The sequence below is a fragment of the Lissotriton vulgaris genome, chromosome 3_1 (genome assembly GCF_964263255.1).
Source record: "Lissotriton vulgaris chromosome 3_1, aLisVul1.2, whole genome shotgun sequence".
In the NCBI taxonomy this organism is placed as follows: Eukaryota; Metazoa; Chordata; class Amphibia; order Caudata; family Salamandridae; genus Lissotriton; species Lissotriton vulgaris.
The window spans coordinates 505083681-505106742 of record NC_141689.1 but is presented as its reverse complement, the minus strand read 5'-3'; the positions used below and the strand labels follow the sequence as shown (position 1 = coordinate 505106742).

Genomic DNA, 23062 nt, shown 5'->3' with positions numbered 1-23062 from the left:
CCTTTCGGTGTCAGCACTGAACCATTCAGTAAAGAAGGTCAACAACAAAATTGGTAGGTTGTTTCGCTCAGCGCAGTTGCACAGTATTCCGCATGGGTGTATTCGGGGCGATCACATGTATCTCGAGGATGGGGTTCACTTGTCCCGGGAGGGGAATGTCTTACTCATAGGAGACTTCATAGCATGGTTAAGGGGTTTAAGAAAGCATGACCTTTAGGAGGAGTTTGTGGGGGGGCCGGATAGCCGGTCAACTATCCGGCCTGTGGCGGTAAGGTCATGATCGGTGAGCAGTAATTTCAAGGTCCCTATAGGGGGGCGCCACCCACTATGGATGGGAGCGCCTGGGGGGGAGGCGGCCATTGGCCCCTCCCACGGGGAGGCGGCACCCACTAAGTATGGGTCGCCTAGGGGAAGACGGCCATAGACCCCTTCCAGGGGAGGAGGCGGTTATATGCCCCTCCTACGAATTTCCCGGGGCCCGGATATCCGCGACGGCGGATGTGATAGACAGTGTGGGGTGGGAGGGGGAGTCCACGCTGCCTTCTTACAGACTCCTCACACGGGTCCTTGGACGACCTTTAAGATGGCGTCGAGTTTAGATGGGGGGCCCCCAACAAGACAAGGGAAATTAGAGTTGGCACAGAGGGTACAGTCCTCTGCGCATGCGCCACTCACACCGTGAGGGCGAGAGTTTTGGTAGTAGGGATCTGACACCGGTTGCGACCTTGCCGTTGGCCCGTAATGCTAGGATGTACAATTTTAATTTAGAAAGTATGCATTTGCAGGATGTTAAACTCGGCTAGGAAAACCTTTGTATTAGATATTTGTTAAGTTTAGCCAATGAACATGTCTTCATCAAAATGTGATAAATGAAAATTGTACATGATATGAAACTTTTATTTAATGTTTTAATTTTGTTTCATATTTTAATAAATACGGCCGGGAGGGTAACTCCCTCCCGCCTTCCAAAAGTTCAGAACGACGTCCGTCTCCCATCATTGGGGATTGTGTTGGGAGGGGGTGACGGGCATCCCGGCCATATGGAAAGGGGCGACCACTCGGTCCCCCCGAACGTATGGTTGGGGGCCCAGATCCTCCCGGGAAACCATTTTGGGCGGGGGGCGTGTCACGGCTGGTATGCCCAAAGCGGCGTAGCTGGGGCGCGCCTTTTCCCGCCCAAGAGGGGTTGTCCTAGACACCTACACCGATGGCCACGCCCAGTAGGCGTACCGGCGGAGGGTACACGCCCTCCCGGAGAAGAATAAAGAGAGCGGGAATCCGAAGAAGCATCCTCTTGTTCCTGTCCTTGGAAGCTGCACCCACTCGTTGCACGTGAGCCCTCGACGGAACAAGGAGCAATTTTGACCCACCCACCAGCCCCTTATGGCAATGTTTTTCTGCAATAAAGTCTTTTGTCTTTGATAAACATCTTCTTCCCTCAGGTGTTGCGATGTATGAAGGTCTAGTTTAATGATATGATTTCTGTCTGAGGTACTGTTTTCTTGTGGCATAGGCAAACATGCAAGTAGATAAGATGATGTTTTTTTCTCTTGGTAGGTAATAAATGTCGTATTTATATTTTTTTGGTCGGGCGGTAAGGTCATGATCGGTGAGCAGTAATTTCAAGGTCCCTAGAGGGGGGCGCCACCCACTATGGATGGGAGCGCCTGGGGGGAGGCGGCCATTGGCCCCTCCCACGGGGAGGCGGCACCCACTAAGTATGGGTCGCCTAGGGGAAGACGGCCATAGACCCCTTCCAGGGGAGGAGGCGGTTATATGCCCCTCCTACGAATTTCCCGGGGCCCGGATATCCACGACGGCGGATGTGATAGACAGTGTGTGGTGGGAGGGGGAGTCCACGCTGCCTTCTTACAGACACCTCACACGGGTCCTCGGACGACCTTTAAGATGGCGTCGAGTTTAGATGGGGGGCCCCCAACAAGACAAGGGAAATTGGAGTTGGCACAGAGGGTACAGTCCTCTGCGCATGCGCCACTCACACCGTGAGGGCGAGAGTTTTGGTAGTAGGGATCTGACACCGGTTGCGACCTTGCCGTTGGCCCGTAATGCTAGGATGTACAATTTTAATTTAGAAAGTATGCATTTGCAGGATGTTAGACTCGGCTAGGAAAACCTTTGTATTAGAGATTTGTTAAGGTTAGCCAATGAACATGTCTTCATCGAAATGTGATAAATGAAAATTGTACATGATATGAAACTTTTATTTAATGTTTTAATTTTGTTTCATATTTTAATAAATACGGCCGGGAGGGTAACTCCCTCCCGCCTTCCAAAAGTTCAGAACGACGTCCGTCTCCCATCATTGGGGATTGTGTTGGGAGGGGGTGACGGGCATCCCGGCATATAGGGCCAGTTTGAATCCGCTGAGTTAGCGCTGCCATGTGGGGTGCCTCAAGGTTCATCCCTTAGTCCGACACTATTCAATATATATGTGTCGGACCTCGCTAATACCATCAAAGCGCACGGGATGAACCTTACCTCATATGCGGATGATACACAGCTAATACTGGCTGTCAGGAACAATGGGGAAACAGTGGCGGAAAATTTCAAGACAGGTATGCTGGCCATTGGAAAATGGATGTCAGCAAACTGTCTGAAATTAAATTCTGATAAAACTGAGGTGGTCACCTTTGGCCACCTCAGTCCTAGCTGGTCCCCAACCTGGTGGCCATCATCTTTTGGAGCCGTACCCAAACCAGTTACGAAAGTAAGAAATTTGGGTGTCATCTTCGATGACAAGCTAAATTTTCTGGCTCATGCTAATCAGACGGCCTCTACGGCGTTTTACAAACTACGTCTGGTTAGGAAGATTCTTCCTTTTCTTCCTACCAATGTGGGAAAGACACTGGTCAGCGCTCTGGTATTGTCAGCACTGGACTATTGCAATGGCTTGTTTGCAAACGCACAAGTCAGGATAATAAAGAAATTGCAAACAATCCAGAATGCGGCAGCCAGACTTCTCCTGAACATTCCTAAATTTAAGCCAATACAAGAATCCTTGAGGAGTCTTCATTGGCTCCCGGTCAGGAACCGAATTAAATTTAAAACACTTTGTATCGTCTACAAGGCCTTACATCAACAAGCACCTCAATTCCTGCGCGACCATCTTGTCCCATACATTCCCACTCGAATGCTACGATCAGCAGGACAGAATGACCTGGCAGTGCCTCGGACTAGGCTGGTCAACTGGGGAGACAGACGTTTCCTAGTTGCCGCCCCAAGATTGTGGAATTCTCTCCCACAAATCATAAGATTATGTCCGAACCTAATGTCCTTCAGGAAGAAACTGAAAACCTGGCTGTTTAACCTCTGAAAAACATCCTCAGTATCCAACAAGTGAGTAATACAATACAGCGCCGAGACGCCTGCGGGCAATTGTTCGCGCTTAATAAATTCTAAAAATAAATAAATAAATAGGTAGCCACCAAATGACATGCTTTCTGTTGCATAATCACGCTCAATTTTGGGTGCAATCCTTAAATTACCGGCACATAGGATGAGGCAGAAATTAATGTGCAATCCAAGACCACATTCCTAAACGATGAAAATTCAATTTAGATCCCCCGTAAGTATGATGTATAAGAAAAATCTGTGTTGGATGAAGAAAAATAAAATTATCAATAATCCTGTACTTTGGTTTAGAATTTGGATGTAAATAAACATCCACAAGTAGAGTTGTTGGTTGATAAAAATTAGAAGAATTACTCCACCTAAACTGTTTACATGTGATCACTCTGAATGGCAACCATTGTAGCTGGATCAAACAAGTAATTGACTATCTAGCGAACAGTACTCCCTTGTGGCGCGCATTTGCTTTGTTACGAAAGTCAGGAACCAGAACAGCTCAGCAGTCAGGTGTCAAGATGAAAGAAGTGGAATAAGAAACCAAGATACAAGTGATGTAGTGACTGGGCCAAAATCCCATTGTTAAGGGCCCAAAATCATCCTTCTCCAACCAGCTAACTTCCATGCTAAATTTACTCTTGCATAAACTGACCAACGGCTTTCAGAAAGAAGCTAAAGGAATTTAAGAAGTGCTAGTTTTCAGGACAATTGAGCAAAACAGTTAACCTGGACCAATACAAACCTTTCAAGCTTGGATAAGCAGACCAATGCACATTCAAGGGGGGTAAACATATCTTTAGTAATCATTCTGTACTAATTGGTATGTTTTGATGTGAAGAGATTAATGTAGGGGAAGGGTTGTGGGCAGGTTTCAACAGAGTTTGTTTTGTGGGGAAAAGAGACTTTATTCACTACGACGCACATATACATTTATTTTACCTCAAATACAATCAAACACATCTTTAGAGGCAAGTAAGAGCTTAGGTATTTCTCTTGTGGAATAACAGAACTGGGGGAAAAACTAGAGTCGCTCAATGTGTTTAGAAGTTAAATGGGCACTGAAGAGACCTCTTGGAATAACAAGAGTATTACCCCTATTGAAAACATTGTGCAGACCTCTAGAAACATATTCTGGGTTACATAATGTCAGCCCCCTCTTGACCCACTTTCAAACTATCCTTGTTACTAGGAGAAGCAGGCAACAGTAGATGGGGCATCTCCTAAAATGGGTAAGGGTCAAGACATTCTGTACGAGCAATAGGTTCCTCATTGATAGACCGGACCTTCTGAACATTAGATTTCTAATCAAAAACCCCTGGGTCCCACAATGTAGAGCTCATTTTTTTAAAACAGCAGGTGCCTTGGGAGTTACGGGGTCTAGTTGCTCCTGCTTCATCTGGAGCTACGTCTGCATCTGATAAAATTACAAATATAAGTGGACAGGCTTAGAGTCCTCCAACCAGTTGAATGTGAAACAATGTGAAATTGTAGGATTTCAGCTGGGCAGATTGACTAAAAGGGTGATCTGTTTTGGACTGGGAGCAGTACATCCACTGATAACTTTGACCACATTGTGATTGCTAGGCAAGGTGGAGGTGTGCAATCGTACGTCAGTGTCAGGGGGCAGGGGGCAATTGCTCAACTAACTTATGCTTTGTCGTATCAGGTTTGTCCCTACCATCGCCCTATATCAGGGTGATTAGATCGGTTAACCTGAGTGAGTTGCTTGGGATGAATTGCAGAAGCAAAAGGACCATGAAGTTTGTACTCAAAATAGTTACCAAGAATTCTTGTACCCGTGTGAATCTTAGCCTCAAGATCATTCACCATTTCTTCCAATACAGGAGAAAGGCAAGTTTGCCAACAATTGGCTGGAAAGAGCAAATACGAGCTGTTATTTTAGATTTGTCTTTAGTTGTATTTGAGAGTGCACAGAGATTAACCAGACTGTTATCAATGGATGGAACAAAAGAGCCTTTGCAAGAAGATAATCTGAATCTCTCATCTGTCTAATTGCCAAGTTAATTCTGCATTTGTGGTCTCAAATCTGCATCTTAAAGAGAAAACCATCACGACAGCATTTCCAATGCAGATCCCTGCAAGCGTATAATCAAGGAAATCAAAGCAGGAACAGCCTTCTTGATGTATTTTCGAACTCTGGTGGTGCCAGAGGATGGCTCCTCAGGAAGTGCAGATAAGCAAAGACCATCCTGGCGAAGGGTTAATTTAAGCTCTGGTGACTTACTGGATTCTGACAAGAGCCTGGAAACAGGTGAAGATGATAGAGTTACTGGGTCACATACCAGTTCTTAAAAATTGGGCCAGTGCATGATGCACCTCTGCTTAGACTTGAGAAATCACCATGGCAACATTCATTTCCACCACACTATCTTTTTAAAATCTAGTTAGTGCTCCCAAGTGCAGATGAAAAGTGGAAATAAGAAATGAGGGAAGATGTATTGTAAGGGGTATTGGAGGGTTTGGACAAATCAACCTTACCAATCCCACTGAAAGTCAACCTTCTCATTGATTCACTTCTTGATATGATATGTTATGAGCTTGTATTGAAAACAAAAAGAGAACTTCAAGTACTTCAGCGTGCCAACAAAAACCCAGGCAGTGTTGTACTTCTCAGGGAGAGAAGAGCACACAGCCTAAAGGCCCTCTGCAAACTTACAACAAACAGAGGTAACGCACATTAGTGCCACAAAAATGTCTTTCCTGCTTCTTGCTACTATGGTACATGACACTGGTTTTCGAGAAATTCAGGGCCAAACTGAGGAAGGTTCAGGGGCAAGTTCCACCACCAACAACTAACTCTCTTCACCATCATACAATGCGATGCAAAAAGCAGGTTTTTCATGGAGAACGTAAAGGCTCAATGCCCACCAATTAAATAAGGGTGCAAAATTTGCGTTATTAGCGTTAGTGTAATTACGTTACAATAACACAAAATGCGAATCAGTCATCTCTCGCTATATTTTACGTAAAATGTGCACTTCCGTCAATTTTTGACAAGAGGTGCAACAAAACCCAAAGCACTGTGAACATCAACCCCCACTTGTGTTTTCCTAAGCGTTCTAGGTAAGGCCAATGCCGTGCAACTACTCAAAGTGGCGTAATTTAAATTTTGCCCAAGGCATACAATTAAATAAACACAATTCAAGTTTAGTTTATTAGCTCCACTGTAACATTTTTCTTTCTAATGTAAAGCACCTTCGGTCCCCAGGACAGCATTATAGTACAATTTACAAACATCACATTTACAGCCTGACGCTTTAGTTTTATCACAAAAGTTCTTATTCATTTTATTTTTACAACTTTGACGAAAAACTACTGCTGTGATCTGATCTGCCCTAGAAATGCCAAAGGGGAACTTACTAAAAGCTGTGTGAGATCTCCATGTGCAGCTTCTAATCTGCGCTGGCAATCGGGTATCATCATTCGGGATTCTTGCAACACTTCAATCTGAAGAAAGAGAAATGCAATTAAATATGCAGTTGGTACCAATGCACGCACTTTTATTATGAAACACATCCTGTCCCTTTAACGTCTCATGGATCACCCATGGATCACCTGAAGATAGCACCCCACACAAATTGTTTCCACAAACATACCCTTAATTCTGCATACAATATAATGGCATTAAAGCACTGATGTGCCATAAATAGGTTTCTTGCACACCCAGATTTATTAGGCACAAGGGAAAAATTGTGATAGTTGCGGTATCAAGGAAATGTTACAAGATGAAGTACTTGTGATACACACGACTTAATGTGCACGCCTCGTACAAGTGAATGGCAGCTAACATGTTTTGCAATTGTACCCACTCCAACAACAAAACAGTGTACATTGTAGGAACCACAGACATTTAATTTGCATCTTCACGTTCAAGGAACCCTTTCTAAAAGTCACAATGTTTTTCCGATCAGTACTGTAGTACAGGTTTGCCAAGACAGTGCCTTCAAGTTGACAGAGTGCATGGGGATGACATGGTGGTATGCTACTCTGCGCAGTAACATGCTCACATTCCAGCCAACATCCATGGGGAGTGCTGGTTTTCATTATCCGTATTCACTCCAACTTCCATACCATTAAAAACCTTATGAGCGAAGGGGGGAAGGGGGGACGGGGGGACGGGGGGACGGGGGAACGGGGGCGGGGGTCAGATTAAGGAAATGCTGATTTAATTTGCACTGACAAATGACAAGAAGCTCGGACTAGAAGTGCGGCACATCCAGATGTACAAAAATTCCATGATAAATTGCCACTACCCACAAACTTAATACGATCAAACCAGGAAAAAATAGAAAATACAGAAAGCACAATTAAAATGAGCACCTAGAAAGTGCACTGTATAGAACAAAAAAGTAAAGAGGTGAAATTTTACAGAGGGTAGCTGTAGTTTGATCTCATTGACACCGATTAAGCCCTGGTCACAAACGGGATGAATTCACCAACCTGTTGATTTAGAAACAAATTAAGCACCTTATGAAAAGCTATAGATCCTACAGCTGACTAAGTTAAGCACATAAATCTTAAAGTCCCATAAGTGATCAAGTACTGTGGCAAACGCCTCCGAGACCTGCTGCAGTTAGGTCCCACTGGAGATCCATAGACTCCAGGTTGTCCAACTCAAAATTCATATGTTTATATAGGCAATGTTCATCCAATGATCGAACGATCCAATTGGGAGACGGATATATACTATGTCCAAAGATAATTCCGCTTATGCGTACAACAGAACTAGATTGAAGCAGAGTTCTAATACCAACTGTGAATCACTCTGGGTTGCCCGAAAACCTTCAATTCGGTAGTGAGAACAATACATATCCAAAATCCAAGCAATCCAAGGGAAATCCACCTAAAATAGAGTTGTTCTTACTTGTGGCAGTTGGGCCTACTGGTCCAGTCATGCAAAAAGTTCCACTGCTGTGGGCTTAACTCAACCTAAGCCGACATGGTAAATGTGTGTAGCACTGGAAAACATGGTACTTTTGCTTGTGTGTTGGAAAGTATGTATGCCTGTGCATGGTATATACCATGGATACCTGTGGGCTACATTTTGGAAGCCCAGGGGTGAAACTGCAGTCAAGGGTGTAGTGAAGAATCACTATCCCAGCTTGCATGGGGGTGTAATTGGCCAGATTAAAATGTTTTTTAGCTCTTTTTAAATGCGATTCCAAGGTTGCAAGATGAAGGAAGAAACTAATAAAAAACAGAATAAAGGCAGCACAAGACAGCTTTGAGCGGATGCTAATGCGTGACAAAAGAAGCAGCGAGAAAAGCAAGAACCATATTACAGACAGATGGAGGATAGATGAAATATTGAAATGTGAGAGGCAAATTGAGTTACAACACAAAGGAAGAACACAAATAAAGATGAAAGGAAGAAAGTAGGATGGAAAGAAGGTTAAAATGAACAAAAAAATCAGAAGATGAAAAATGAATATCAGAAAAGAGAAGAAAATAAAAGGAAGAAGAAAGGAATCAACCAATGAAGACACTTATAAAGCGCACTACAGGCGCTGGGGGGGGGGGGGGTGGTTATGGGGGTGTAGAAGCTGAGTCGTCTGTTGAGGTATGCTGGAAAATGTTGTGGAGAGCTTTGTGTGCGTGGTGGGGAGCTTGAAGGTTATCCTCTTGTTGACAGGGAGCCAATGCAGGTCTCTCAGGTGGGGTGTGATGTGGCTGCGGCGGGGGATTTCGAGGATCAGATGTGCCGAGGTGTTCTGGATGCGTTGCAGTCGTCTCAGGAGGTTGGCAGACGTTCCTGCATAGAGAGCGTTTCCGTAGTCCAGCCTGCTGGTGACGAGGGCCTGGGTGACTGTTCTTCTAGTTTCAGTGGGGATCTACTTGAAGATCCTGCGGAGCATTCTGAGGGTGTTGAAGCAGGATGAGGAGACAGCGTTGACCTGTTTAGTCATGGAGAGAGTGGAGTCGAGGATGACCCCTAGGTTGCATGCGTGGTCGGTGGGTGTCAGGGCTGTTCGTAGTGTTGTCGGCCACCAGGAGTCGTCCCAGGTTGAAGGGGTGGAGCAGAGGATGAGGACCTCCGTCTTGTCTGAGTTCAGCTTCAGTCGGCAGTTCCTCGTCCATTCGGCGACGGCCTTCATGCCTTCGTGGAGGTTGGTTTTGAGGTGTGAGGGTCTTTGGTGAGGGAGAGGATCAGCTGGGTGTCGTCATCATAGGAGATGATGTTGAGGTTGTGCTGTCGGGCGAGGGGTGCCATGTAGATCTTGAACAGCGTCGGCCTGAGGGAGGTGCCCTGGGGTACGCCAGAGATGATCTCGGTGGTACTGGAGCAGAAGGGGAGAGGCGGACGCTTTGAGTTCTGCCGGCGAGGAAGGATGTTGTGCACTCCAGGGCCTTCTCTTGGATTCTGGCGTCGTATAGGCGTGTTCATAGTGTGCAGTGGTAGAAATGTTGACAGGTCCAGGAGGATGAGGGCCGCTGTTTCCCTGTTGTCAAGCAGGGTCCTGATGTCATCGGTGGTGGCAATGAAGGCGGTTTCGGTGCTGTGGTTGCTGCGGAACCCGGACTGGGACAGGTCCAGGATGCTGTTCTCCCCGAGGTAGCGGGTCAGTTGTTTGTTGACCATTTTCTTGGTGCCTTTCGCCGGGAGCAGGGAAATGGGTCGTACGTTCTTGAGGTCTTTGGGGTCCGCCTTAGGTTTCTTGAGTAAGGCGTCAATATTGGCGTGCTTCCAGCTCTCCGGGAAGGTTGCTGTCTCGAAGGAGATGTGGATTACTTTCCGGAGATGGGGTGCGATGGCTGTGCGGGCTTTGTTGAAGATGTGGTGAGGGCATGGTGATCCGTAGTGGATGGTGTTCATGATCTCGCTGGTGTCCTTGTCGTTGATGCTGGTCCAGGAGAGTAGGCGGTTGGTGCAGGTGGTGGTTGTGGGGGCGGTGGTTGTCAGGGAGGTCGTGGCGTTGAAGCGGTCGTGGATGTCGGCGATCTTGCGGTCGAAGAAGGTGGCCAGCGAGTCGCACAGGTCTTGCGAAGGCGGGATGTCATTGGTGTTGGAGCTCGGGTTGGAGAGTTCCTTCAAGATATTGAAGAGCTCTTTGCTGTTGTGTGCATTGTTATCTAGGCGGTCTTTGAATTAGGCCCTCTTGGCGGCTCGGATGAGTTGATTTTGTCTGCGAGTGGCGTTCTTGTGGGATGCGTAGCTGTCCGGTGTTCGTTCGTGTAGCCAGTTCTTCTCCAGTTTTCGGCATGTTTGTTTGGAGGCCTGGATGTCTTCGGGGACCAAGGTGGCTTTCTTGCTGGTGTGGCTGTTGGAGGGTGTCTTGAGCAGGGCGAGGGTGTTGGCGCAGTTGTCGATCCACTGTCTGAAGTTGCGGGCGGCGGTGTCCGGGTCGGTGGAGTCAGCGGGTGGGCTCTGCGCGAGAGTGGTGGTTACCGGATCTTCGATGACTTTGCTCCAGCCGCGCCGGGGTATCTGTTGGGTACGGTGGTGCATGGTGGTCTTCCTGAAGGTGAAGTGGATGCAGTGGTGGTCGGTCCAGTGGGGTTCGGTGGTGTGATTGAAGGTGACGTGGGGGCTTTCGGTCAAAACGGGGTCGAGCGTGTGGCCGGCGACGTGGGTGGGTGTTGTCATGAGCTGTCTGAGTCCGAGGTTGTCATCAGGGTGTTGGAGTTGGTGTCATTGTTGTTCTCGAGGTGGAAGTTCAGGTTCCCGAGGAGGATGTAGTCCATGGAGGTGAGGGCGTGTGTGCTGATTAAGTCTGCGATGGAGTCACTGAACTGTGGTCGGGGTCCATGGGGTCTGTAGATGAGGGTTCCTCTGAGGGTGGTGTTGGGGTTTGTGTGGATCTGGAAGTGCATGTGTTCGGCAGTGCTGAGGTTGTTGTCGGTGTTAGTCGAGACTCAGCGAGGGTGTTCCTGTGGACAACGGCGATTCCTCCTCCAATGCCGTTGGTACGGTCCCTGCGGGTGATCTTGTAGACTTCCGGGATGGCTATGGAGATGTTGGGAGCTGAGGTGGGGTTCAACCAGGTCTCAGTCAGGAAGGCGACGTCTGGGGAGGTACAGTCGAAAAGGTCCCAGAGTTTGACTGCGTGTTTGCGGGCGGTGCTGGTGTTGAGGAGGATGCATCTGAGGTAGTTGAGTTCTTTGGTTGGCGGTTTGGTAGGCAGGAAGGCTGTGAAGCTGCAGTTTCGGCAGGTGAAGTGTCCTTGGGTGCGCTTCGGGGAGGCCTGGTGACAGGTGTTGTTGCGTGCTTATCTAGGTTCCTGATCGATACTGTGACCTTATGCCCCTATTCGGCTATAAATCCATTTATTCCCTATATTGGCATAACCGTTCAAGTGCGATTTTCTGAAAAGTCATCTCTGGCCTCACACGAACAGAGCCACATTCCAGCATGACTCTCTGCTACTTCCTTTGCGACCAATTAGTGCAATGACAAAGCAGCAGTCACTATCTGATATTCCTAGATAACACTCCGAGTTCTTCAACAAGATAAAAACTTAGCAAACCTGGAAATCCCCGCTTGCTATGTTTTGATTAGTAATGGAACTCTAATGAGCAACTGATAACTGTCACTTCCTAGTGACATCTTTAATTGACGTCTTATGTCCAGCAAACTTGCGTCAAACCCGGCACCTGTCAGGTATAAATATTACCAACGTTGCCTTAAGCAATGAGAGATACGAGCTGCGAGTTCGTTGCCTGTTGCTGATGCCAGCTGCCTGCATGACCCTGTGTTGGTAAAAACTAGCACTCTGTCGCTGCAGCCTGCTATCCTGTGGTGGTGAAGCTGCTGATTACCATTATCGCCGCTACAGCGCGAACTATGGTGCAGTACGCTTAAGGAGCTGAAACAGCCGTCCTCTGCGAAGACATCCAGCCCAGCTGCCCGCGGACGCTGTCACCCCTCCTTCCTCGACGCGCTGAGAGAAGCCGCTGCATTTCTCGTGCAGAGAAATCCAGTCCCGGCGCTTCCGGTTTACCCTCGCGGGTGACTGGGATATCGAGAGAGACCCCTGAAGGAGATACCAATCCTCCATCATTCTATTCAGAGGTATGGTGTTGACTAAACCCTTAGACGAGAATTCTTGAAACAAACCTTGGCAAAACCAACTTAACTTAAAGCTACTTACTTACTCCCCTTCTCACGTGTTAGGCTTAGGTCAGGCACACTGGGGTAGGCTTAGTTAGAAGCACCAGTTGAGTATGTTAGCCTAATGTATATATGACTGTATATATGTTTTATTACTTTTAAACCATTGTATGGCTAAGAAACCATATCAATGCTTTTACAGTTCTATTTCGCAATACTTATCTTACGGTATGTACTTTTTATAATAACAATTATTGCAATTGTGGCAATACATTTCTCTTGTACGAGAAGAAAGACTGTTCAATAAATGTTAACCCTTTATTGATACACGCCCGTCTCTCTATTCTCTACATACTGTGAAAGTAAACTGCACTAGACTGACTGAGTGAAATCTGTGTCTATTGTTTCACACGACCCTAGAGATCGACTCTTGATCTGAGGAGCAAAGTTGTCATGTTGCACGGTTGTTGGAAAACTGAATCCCTTCTTGTCTGTGCCAAGGAAGCTGATCACTTCCTATGCAGAGAAGAAAGTTTCCAGTGACCTCTGAGCTAGTTGGTAACACAACCCAATTAAGTTTAGCATAGTCAGTGGAGGCCTGGAATATAAGCAGTTCCACGTCGATACTACTGTTTATGTTATTCCAATGTGCAGGGCCTAGTGGGAAACTAGGAACTACACTACATGGCGCCCAACGTTTGGTAAGCCGATAAACTAACGCAAGACTTGTAGAGTAACTCAGTCGTGCATATTTCACACCCCTTTCTCCCGTAAATACTCCAATAGACGTCTGGAGTGGGTGAAAGGTTAAAATCCGCCCGACCTTAGTAGGAAGAGATTCCTATGTAAAGCTCTGGTTTATTCAACGTTGAAGGATACAGTGTTCCAAAATATTGTGCATCTAATCTTTGTCTCCTTGGAGACCTACTCTGCAAAGCCTGCATTTCTAAAAAAATGACAGACAGTGAAGAAGAAAGGGAAGCAGTTAGACTGGCAGCCCAACTAATAGAGGAAGACACGAGTCTCCTAGACACAGACCCGGGTGCTATTATCATCCCGGTCCAGTTAAGAAGATCTATAACTTTAAAACTTATAGAAAACGGACTGACACCTCAAGGTGGTACAGTAATTTTCGTGATAGAGGCTCACGAGTATCGGCAGACAGAGGTATTCTATTCATGGATAAACTTCCCAGCGGTAAACGCTATAACACAAGAGTTTCACTATTACAAAATAGAGAAACCTCCGGAAGAGTACGCTCCTTTCGAGGAGATTGAAATTCCACTTAAATTTCAAGAGCACCTGCTCTGGTTTAATGGCGCCCTAAAACACAATGATCACATAACTAGGCTCGGTCCACTAGGTAGACCAGGAGCCACGTGGCCGGTTCTAGCCAGCTACACACCACATCCTGACATTGCAAAAATGTCTAAAGAAGAGCTGTTAGCACAGCTCAACACATTAATAAAAATACATAGGCAATTAGTCCAATATGTAATGCGGACTGCAACAGTCCAGCCAGCTGTTAATTCACACCAGCTGACCCCTCATCAGGGGAACACAAACAAAATTACACCACAGAACATACAGTCATGTCTTGGTAAAACACCCGTAAAACAGGAACAAATTCCTTTCTGGTTAGCCCAGAAAATCACTCAAATAGAGGCAGTATTTCCTGATACTACCCCTATTGAGAAACACAGAATCTTGACCATCTGCCTTCCTATGGGAATCGCACCACACGTGGAGGACTGCGACACTTGGGGTACAGTCTTTGCTTCCATTTACACAAAAACACACGGTGTTCCGTCTATGGCGGTAATACCAGAAGTGCTAAAACAGATTCAAAATGAATTCGGTCCAGAGCCCGCTTTAAATCTAGGTATGAAATTACTGAAAGACTTCAAGCAGGTCACGGCTATATTATTAGCCAACATAAAGGGAGAAGCAGCATCTGTGGCGATTCGCCAGAAGTTGAAGGAAACAGATATAAAAGATCCTGTTGAGCTTGCAAAAATCATAGAAAAATGCTATGAAGAATTAGGTAGAGACAGCTTGGGTGGAAAACCAGTTAAGCCCCAACTGCTCGAAAATCCTGAAAAATTATTTATTAAAAATAATTTAAACACTCCTAAAAAGAGCTGGGATGGAAATAAACAATCCACTCCCAAGGAAAAAGTTTTCCAGTCCAGAGGAAGGTCTCCTCGACGGAGGGAAAGAACTCCGACTCGAGAACGCCAGTCTCCCCAACGGGAGCCCTCTGAGAAAAGATATAACCTTAGAAATAGGGATAATATAAAAAAACCTGATAGATATCAAAGTATTGATACACGTCAAAGAACTGGAATCAGATCTTTAAAGATGGCGCTCGAAAATGACAGGTGTTGTTGCGTGCTTATCTAGGTTCCTGATCGATACTGTGACCTTATGCCCCTATTCGGCTATAAATCCATTTATTCCCTATATTGGCATAACCGTTCAAGTGCGATTTTCTGAAAAGTCATCTCTGGCCTCACACGAACAGAGCCACATTCCAGCATGACTCTCTGCTACTTCCTTTGCGACCAATTAGTGCAATGACAAAGCAGCAGTCACTATCTGATATTCCTAGATAACACTCCGAGTTCTTCAACAAGATAAAAACTTAGCAAACCTGGAAATCCCCGCTTGCTATGTTTTGATTAGTAATGGAACTCTAATGAGCAACTGATAACTGTCACTTCCTAGTGACATCTTTAATTGACGTCTTATGTCCAGCAAACTTGCGTCAAACCCGGCACCTGTCAGGTATAAATATTACCAACGTTGCCTTAAGCAATGAGAGATACGAGCTGCGAGTTCGTTGCCTGTTGCTGATGCCAGCTGCCTGCATGACCCTGTGTTGGTAAAAACTAGCACTCTGTCGCTGCAGCCTGCTATCCTGTGGTGGTGAAGCTGCTGATTACCATTATCGCCGCTACAGCGCGAACTATGGTGCAGTACGCTTAAGGAGCTGAAACAGCCGTCCTCTGCGAAGACATCCAGCCCAGCTGCCCGCGGACGCTGTCACCCCTCCTTCCTCGACGCGCTGAGAGAAGCCGCTGCATTTCTCGTGCAGAGAAATCCAGTCCCGGCGCTTCCGGTTTACCCTCGCGGGTGACTGGGATATCGAGAGAGACCCCTGAAGGAGATACCAATCCTCCATCATTCTATTCAGAGGTATGGTGTTGACTAAACCCTTAGACGAGAATTCTTGAAACAAACCTTGGCAAAACCAACTTAACTTAAAGCTACTTACTTACTCCCCTTCTCACGTGTTAGGCTTAGGTCAGGCACACTGGGGTAGGCTTAGTTAGAAGCACCAGTTGAGTATGTTAGCCTAATGTATATATGACTGTATATATGTTTTATTACTTTTAAACCATTGTATGGCTAAGAAACCATATCAATGCTTTTACAGTTCTATTTCGCAATACTTATCTTACGGTATGTACTTTTTATAATAACAATTATTGCAATTGTGGCAATACATTTCTCTTGTACGAGAAGAAAGACTGTTCAATAAATGTTAACCCTTTATTGATACACGCCCGTCTCTCTATTCTCTACATACTGTGAAAGTAAACTGCACTAGACTGACTGAGTGAAATCTGTGTCTATTGTTTCACACGACCCTAGAGATCGACTCTTGATCTGAGGAGCAAAGTTGTCATGTTGCACGGTTGTTGGAAAACTGAATCCCTTCTTGTCTGTGCCAAGGAAGCTGATCACTTCCTATGCAGAGAAGAAAGTTTCCAGTGACCTCTGAGCTAGTTGGTAACACAACCCAATTAAGTTTAGCATAGTCAGTGGAGGCCTGGAATATAAGCAGTTCCACGTCGATACTACTGTTTATGTTATTCCAATGTGCAGGGCCTAGTGGGAAACTAGGAACTACACTACATGGCGCCCAACGTTTGGTAAGCCGATAAACTAACGCAAGACTTGTAGAGTAACTCAGTCGTGCATATTTCACACCCCTTTCTCCCGTAAATACTCCAATAGACGTCTGGAGTGGGTGAAAGGTTAAAATCCGCCCGACCTTAGTAGGAAGAGATTCCTATGTAAAGCTCTGGTTTATTCAACGTTGAAGGATACAGTGTTCCAAAATATTGTGCATCTAATCTTTGTCTCCTTGGAGACCTACTCTGCAAAGCCTGCATTTCTAAAAAAATGACAGACAGTGAAGAAGAAAGGGAAGCAGTTAGACTGGCAGCCCAACTAATAGAGGAAGACACGAGTCTCCTAGACACAGACCCGGGTGCTATTATCATCCCGGTCCAGTTAAGAAGATCTATAACTTTAAAACTTATAGAAAACGGACTGACACCTCAAGGTGGTACAGTAATTTTCGTGATAGAGGCTCACGAGTATCGGCAGACAGAGGTATTCTATTCATGGATAAACTTCCCAGCGGTAAACGCTATAACACAAGAGTTTCACTATTACAAAATAGAGAAACCTCCGGAAGAGTACGCTCCTTTCGAGGAGATTGAAATTCCACTTAAATTTCAAGAGCACCTGCTCTGGTTTAATGGCGCCCTAAAACACAATGATCACATAACTAGGCTCGGTCCACTAGGTAGACCAGGAGCCACGTGGCCGGTTCTAGCCAGCTACACACCACATCCTGACATTGCAAAAATGTCTAAAGAAGAGCTGTTAGCACAGCTCAACACATTAATAAAAATACATAGGCAATTAGTCCAATATGTAATGCGGACTGCAACAGTCCAGCCAGCTGTTAATTCACACCAGCTGACCCCTCATCAGGGGAACACAAACAAAATTACACCACAGAACATACAGTCATGTCTTGGTAAAACACCCGTAAAACAGGAACAAATTCCTTTCTGGTTAGCCCAGAAAATCACTCAAATAGAGGCAGTATTTCCTGATACTACCCCTATTGAGAAACACAGAATCTTGACCATCTGCCTTCCTATGGGAATCGCACCACACGTGGAGGACTGCGACACTTGGGGTACAGTCTTTGCTTCCATTTACACAAAAACACACGGTGTTCCGTCTATGGCGGTAATACCAGAAGTGCTAAAACAGATTCAAAATGAATTCGGTCCAGAGCCCGCTTTAAATCTAGGTATGAAATTACTGAAAGACTTCAAGCAGGTCACGGCTATATTATTAGCCAACATAAAGGGAGAAGCAGCATCTGTGGCGATTCGCCAGAAGTTGAAGGAAACAGATATAAAAGATCCTGTTGAGCTTGCAAAAATCATAGAAAAATGCTATGAAGAATTAGGTAGAGACAGCTTGGGTGGAAAACCAGTTAAGCCCCAACTGCTCGAAAATCCTGAAAAATTATTTATTAAAAATAATTTAAACACTCCTAAAAAGAGCTGGGATGGAAATAAACAATCCACTCCCAAGGAAAAAGTTTTCCAGTCCAGAGGAAGGTCTCCTCGACGGAGGGAAAGAACTCCGACTCGAGAACGCCAGTCTCCCCAACGGGAGCCCTCTGAGAAAAGATATAACCTTAGAAATAGGGATAATATAAAAAAACCTGATAGATATCAAAGTATTGATACACGTCAAAGAACTGGAATCAGATCTTTAAAGATGGCGCTCGAAAATGCAGAACGCGAATTCCCCACACTTATAGTGTGCGATTCTCATTTTTGCGTCAATTCTTACAACAATAAACTGCAGAGTTGGATCGAAAACGACTACAAAGATGACACAGGTGCCACAATAAAGCATAAAAAGCTCTGGAACGAGGTAGCTCTTTTAAGTAAAGAACTACAAAAGACTCACGTGATTCACGCACAGAGTCTTCAACGTGATGGCGTTCACGTTGCAGGGAATTCATTGGCTAATACAGCCAAAGCGGAAGCAACTAAACCGGCTTCCGTAGCCACAAAAAAGCGTACAGATAAGTACATAGACGAGGAAACCATGCTGGCAGTAAAAACGACCGTAAAAGGCGACTGTGCAGCACTACCCGTAAACTATCCACTCAATTATGCATACATAATCGATGCAAACTCCGTTCCTTTTGCTCGAATCCCTGGAGTGGGGGATAGAGTAATTCCAAACATGAACAGGAGAATATTTTTAATAGCAGACGCACACATGGGTTTGGGTCTACGGCACAGAGAGATCAAGGAATCACTGACTGAATTACAATCAGTATTCTGGTGGCCGGGAATGAGTGTAGAACACCAAATATATGCAAACAACTGTGAAAACTGTAATAGGGATCGCAGTAGCGAACCTTGCTACCGGCTACCAGTCAGAAAGAGCATAACGCTGCCTACACCCCATCCTGCGTCCTATTAACAGTTAAGATGAAAAGCACTCAAAAAATGAGGCCTCCAGCACTCGGCTGACGCTAGAACGGTTATAAAAGATTTGCGAGTCTTTATCGGCACATACGCAATTACCACGTTCCATTCTGACCAGGGTCCTGCTTTCAGCTCTCGAGCCTATAAGGAGGCCATGGCCAGCATGGGAATTGGGTTGCGGTATTCTTGTCCGTCGCACCCCGAAGGGAATAGTGTGCTAGAAAGAAAAAACCGGGACATAAAGCAATCTATAACAGCGAAGGTATTAGGTTCAGGCGCTGGGTGGGTCAAACATTTAATAAGTGTCCAGACTAGTCTTAACAACATGCCAAGAAATTCTCTAAAAGGTTTCAGCCCATACGAACTATTGTTCGGAATTAGAATGAACGTTCAGGACCTCGATAGTCAGATGTCAGTGGTACAAGAAGAAACAACGCAGTTTGATGTAAAAGACCGTTTGGCTGTTTTACAGGAACTGAATGAAACAAGAAAATCATTAAGCAACATAAAGTTAAAGCAACAGCCAAGTACCACTGACGAGGCACCACCCGCAACAGCCCCAGCAAGGCCTGTCTGGATTCCAAAGATTGGGGATCTAGTCAGAGAAAAGATCGCGGTTAAGAAGGAATTTGGGCCTTCTTACAGAAAAGCAGTACCTGTCTTGGCAGTCACCGGAACAAGATCAGTTGTGCTACCGCCCCTTGCTGGTAAAAAGGAGAACAGAGTCGTGTCTATCGATCTGGTAAAACCACAAGCATGTGGCCTATAATCAACAGTAGGCCCAGTGGACTCCCAAGAAACAACAGAATACCCAAACTTGCAACAATCCAAGAGGTTCAAACTGAAAGACTAATCACATTCGATCAGCCTGCAGTGCAAAATGAAGGACTATGCAATAATGCCATGGAACTCGTGCCTCTTGAAACACAGATTGAAACAGTTCGTCAAGAAACAACACCAGTCTACACTAATGTGGCATCAGAAAGTGCTACCGAGAGACAGATTGAAAGAACAATCCCATCAATTGACAGAACTGCCTCTGGTTATTTCATCAACTTCGACAACTTCTCTGAAGATTTAAACGACCCCGAAGTGATGCCAGAAACAAAAAAGTATTCTAAAGAAAATACAACAGGACTCCTTCAACAATACAAAGAACTATATCTGGATTCACCGTTGATTGAGCATTGGATCATCTCAGGGGTATTCATACTCCTACTATGCCTAATTTTAGTTTTAATTTTAGGAAAGTTCATTACAATTGAATGGACACAGCAAGTCAGAACATCAACCTAGTCCTGAAACCACACAGATCATCCCACGTAAAGAAAAGAGAACTGTCAACAGTAAACGTCACAGCAATTCCAATACCTGGTGGGGTAGTATGGGAGAAAACAGACTATGAGATATATGGTCCGGTCGAAATCCTGAAGTATCCTCATCAACTAAAGGTTTCCTTAAGTGACTTTGTGACACCAAGTACATTCTCTGATGATTGGGACTTTAACAGTATTAATGACATGATGTCTGATTTAGTAATGTCAGCTAGATTCACAGATCATGATTATTTACAAGGTTCATCTAGTTATGAGCAGTTATTCTGTTACACCCACTATGGGGATCATTACTTGCATAAATCTGCACAGCCTAGAAATGTTTTTATGTATAATCAATGGGAACATTGTTCTACACCACCTAAAAGCAGTTCGAAAGCATTTTTTGAGAAATTCAAATACTTTTCAGGTTTTAACACCAGTGATGCAGAAAAGTTTTATTATAAACTGTTAGATAAAACAGGGATGAAAACAATGCTGACAAATTCTAAATTGATATATTCAGAAGCATTTTATGACAAAATGATGACATTTGGTTTTGATTATTGGAAAAATAATATTGAAACGAAAACAATTTGGGGTACAAAAGATTGGCAGGTGCAAGGCATAGAAGCACTATTTAGAACCTGCATGATACCAGAACAAATGTTGTTTTTAAATGACACAATACACCAAACATCTTGTCTTGACCTAGCTAAGATCAAAGAAATGAAATCACCGTCTACACCGAAGCCAATACCTGAAAATGCAACAGCTGATATTGAGTTAGACGGGTCACACATTTTAAATTTCAACAGAACACATCCTGATTGGAAAAAGTGGTTAATCTGGCCTACAAAAACTTGGAAGGAGAAACCCTTAATTGAAAAGGGAGGGGTTTTTTTAGAACAGACAAAAACAGCAGGTTCCCTTTTCATGTGGTCTAGGGGGAGAGAACTTACGTCTCTAGTTATAGAAGGGGTTTGGAGTGAGCCAAAAACACGTAGTTAAAGTTGTTCAAAGATCCACAAATTCACAATCAATTACAATCTACATTGCTAAACATCATTCTGCTTCTCTTTTTGCATCACATAGAGTAATAAGGATGTAAACACTATTTTTATAAAAAAGCTTCTTTATTAACTGATTCTGTTCATACCATTTTCTGGCGTAGTACATAGATTTTAAAATTAGTTAAAACAGCTACTGTGGAGTTATACTCACAAACATCAAATATCTAAGTCACAATTTAAAATAATTATTTCAAAGCAACACATTTATCGTATAAAACAAAAAAATTCAATTTTTATTACAAAAAACACAAAATGTCGACGCGGCGTTTCGGTGATTCTATATCTTCACCTTCTTCAGGACAGTGTGTCAGTATTAAAAACTCTATAAATTTAAAACACAGAAAACATTTAATGTATTTGGTCTGTGGTAGAACAGAGTTTTTTTATCATCTGTACATTCTTATTCAGTGTACATCCTATGTTTACATCAAACAGTATTTTAAACATTGCAAGTGGTGTCATTTATGCTCTCTTTGTTGCAGATAAAAAAGAAACAAGCCTATTCGTTATTTGTGGATCCCACAGCTTTAGTTTTGGTCACACCTCCTGACTTGCATCCCTTCATGCCTACATGCATTGAGCATTAATACCTGTCTATCTTAGGTATTACTTATTTGGTCATCACTTTTTTATAAAAGGAATTTTTTAGATTACATTACTTTTCACAGTTTCATGATATGGGGTGTGTTAGGTTTATACGTACCTCCATATTAGGTTGTTATTTGGTCTGTCGCTTTGTAAGGGGAAATTAGCGAATTATGACCTTGTCGGATGTCTCGACTTCTGTAAGGATGAGTAAAACACACCGGGTCGTTAGATCACCTCTGAGTGTTGTTTATATTTTACACTAGCTATATTTTACTTGTAACTAGTTGTACCTTACTCTACAAGGGATTTCCTCTTTAGTAGAATGGTGTTAATCCGCCTTTCCGGTAATGTTTAGAAGGCAGTGCCTGTCAAGACAAGATGGAATACTGACACTTATTTTAGCTTATTACATCCATTTAGTTAGCATTAGTTAGCGGTGTCCTATCATTGCTTTTAACCATTAAGATTGGAAAAGCGAATTATTTATAGTACCTGTGTATTTCCACGGACTGGTCTTTATACTGGGATGGTATCAATTCTCCTTCATCCGATCTATTTGGTGAGGTATTTTATCTTTACAGACAGCTGGGGAACACCAATTAATAGATGTTACCTCAGGGTCACAGTGTAGGATTCTCACATTATTCATAAACCTCATTCTACTCTTTTATTAATTTCTCTAATGTAAAGGGCGGGATTAGAAGTACCTGAGAGTCTTCCCATAAGGTTCTTATGCAGAGGACGGCCTTCCTTGTCTTTGCCCGGTATTGATCAGAGTATTATTTCTGGCCTTTAGAGAAACCGGAGAGAACATATATAACCTTAGTTTAAGGACAACATGGAGCTATCTGTCCGTTGTAATACACTATTTCTATGTCTAAATCCCTTACCTCTGGTTACCTTTTTTACAGCTTGCATTTGCTTTTGTAGCGAAGCTTGTACAAAACGGGGGTAATTCTTACTTTGTCTAGTGCGCCAGAGTGGATTCAGACACCGAACAAACGGCGGGTCTGAATCCACTCTAAGATGGCCGCCGCACATGCGCATAGAGCCCCAACCAGCGCGATGCAAAACGGCAGGCCTGAACCTGTCCTAAGATGGCCGCCGCACATGCGCATAGAGTTTCCATCAGCGCGATGTAAAAAGGCGGGCCTGAACCTGTTCTAAGATGGCCGCCATACATGCGCATAGAGTTTTAATTAGCGCGAATGCACTGCAAGTGTGACTCCCCGAAACGGGTACAAATACGAACCCCGGGAACGCTGGGAAGTATCAGGTGTTATTAACAAATTTGAAATAAGGAAGGACAGCGCTAACAAATATAAAAGA

At 44.4% G+C, this 23062-nt stretch overlaps 1 protein-coding gene across 1 annotated transcript in view; it reads right to left on the bottom strand.

The window, feature by feature from the left end:
- Positions 1 to 23062, bottom strand: part of TBCA (tubulin folding cofactor A) — a 358316-nt gene that overhangs the window by 52878 nt on the left and 282376 nt on the right. The window contains exon 3 of the mRNA XM_086960748.1: positions 6748 to 6834. Within this exon, the coding sequence (XP_086816874.1) occupies positions 6748 to 6834 (87 nt within the window). The remainder of the gene's footprint in view (positions 1 to 6747; positions 6835 to 23062) is intronic.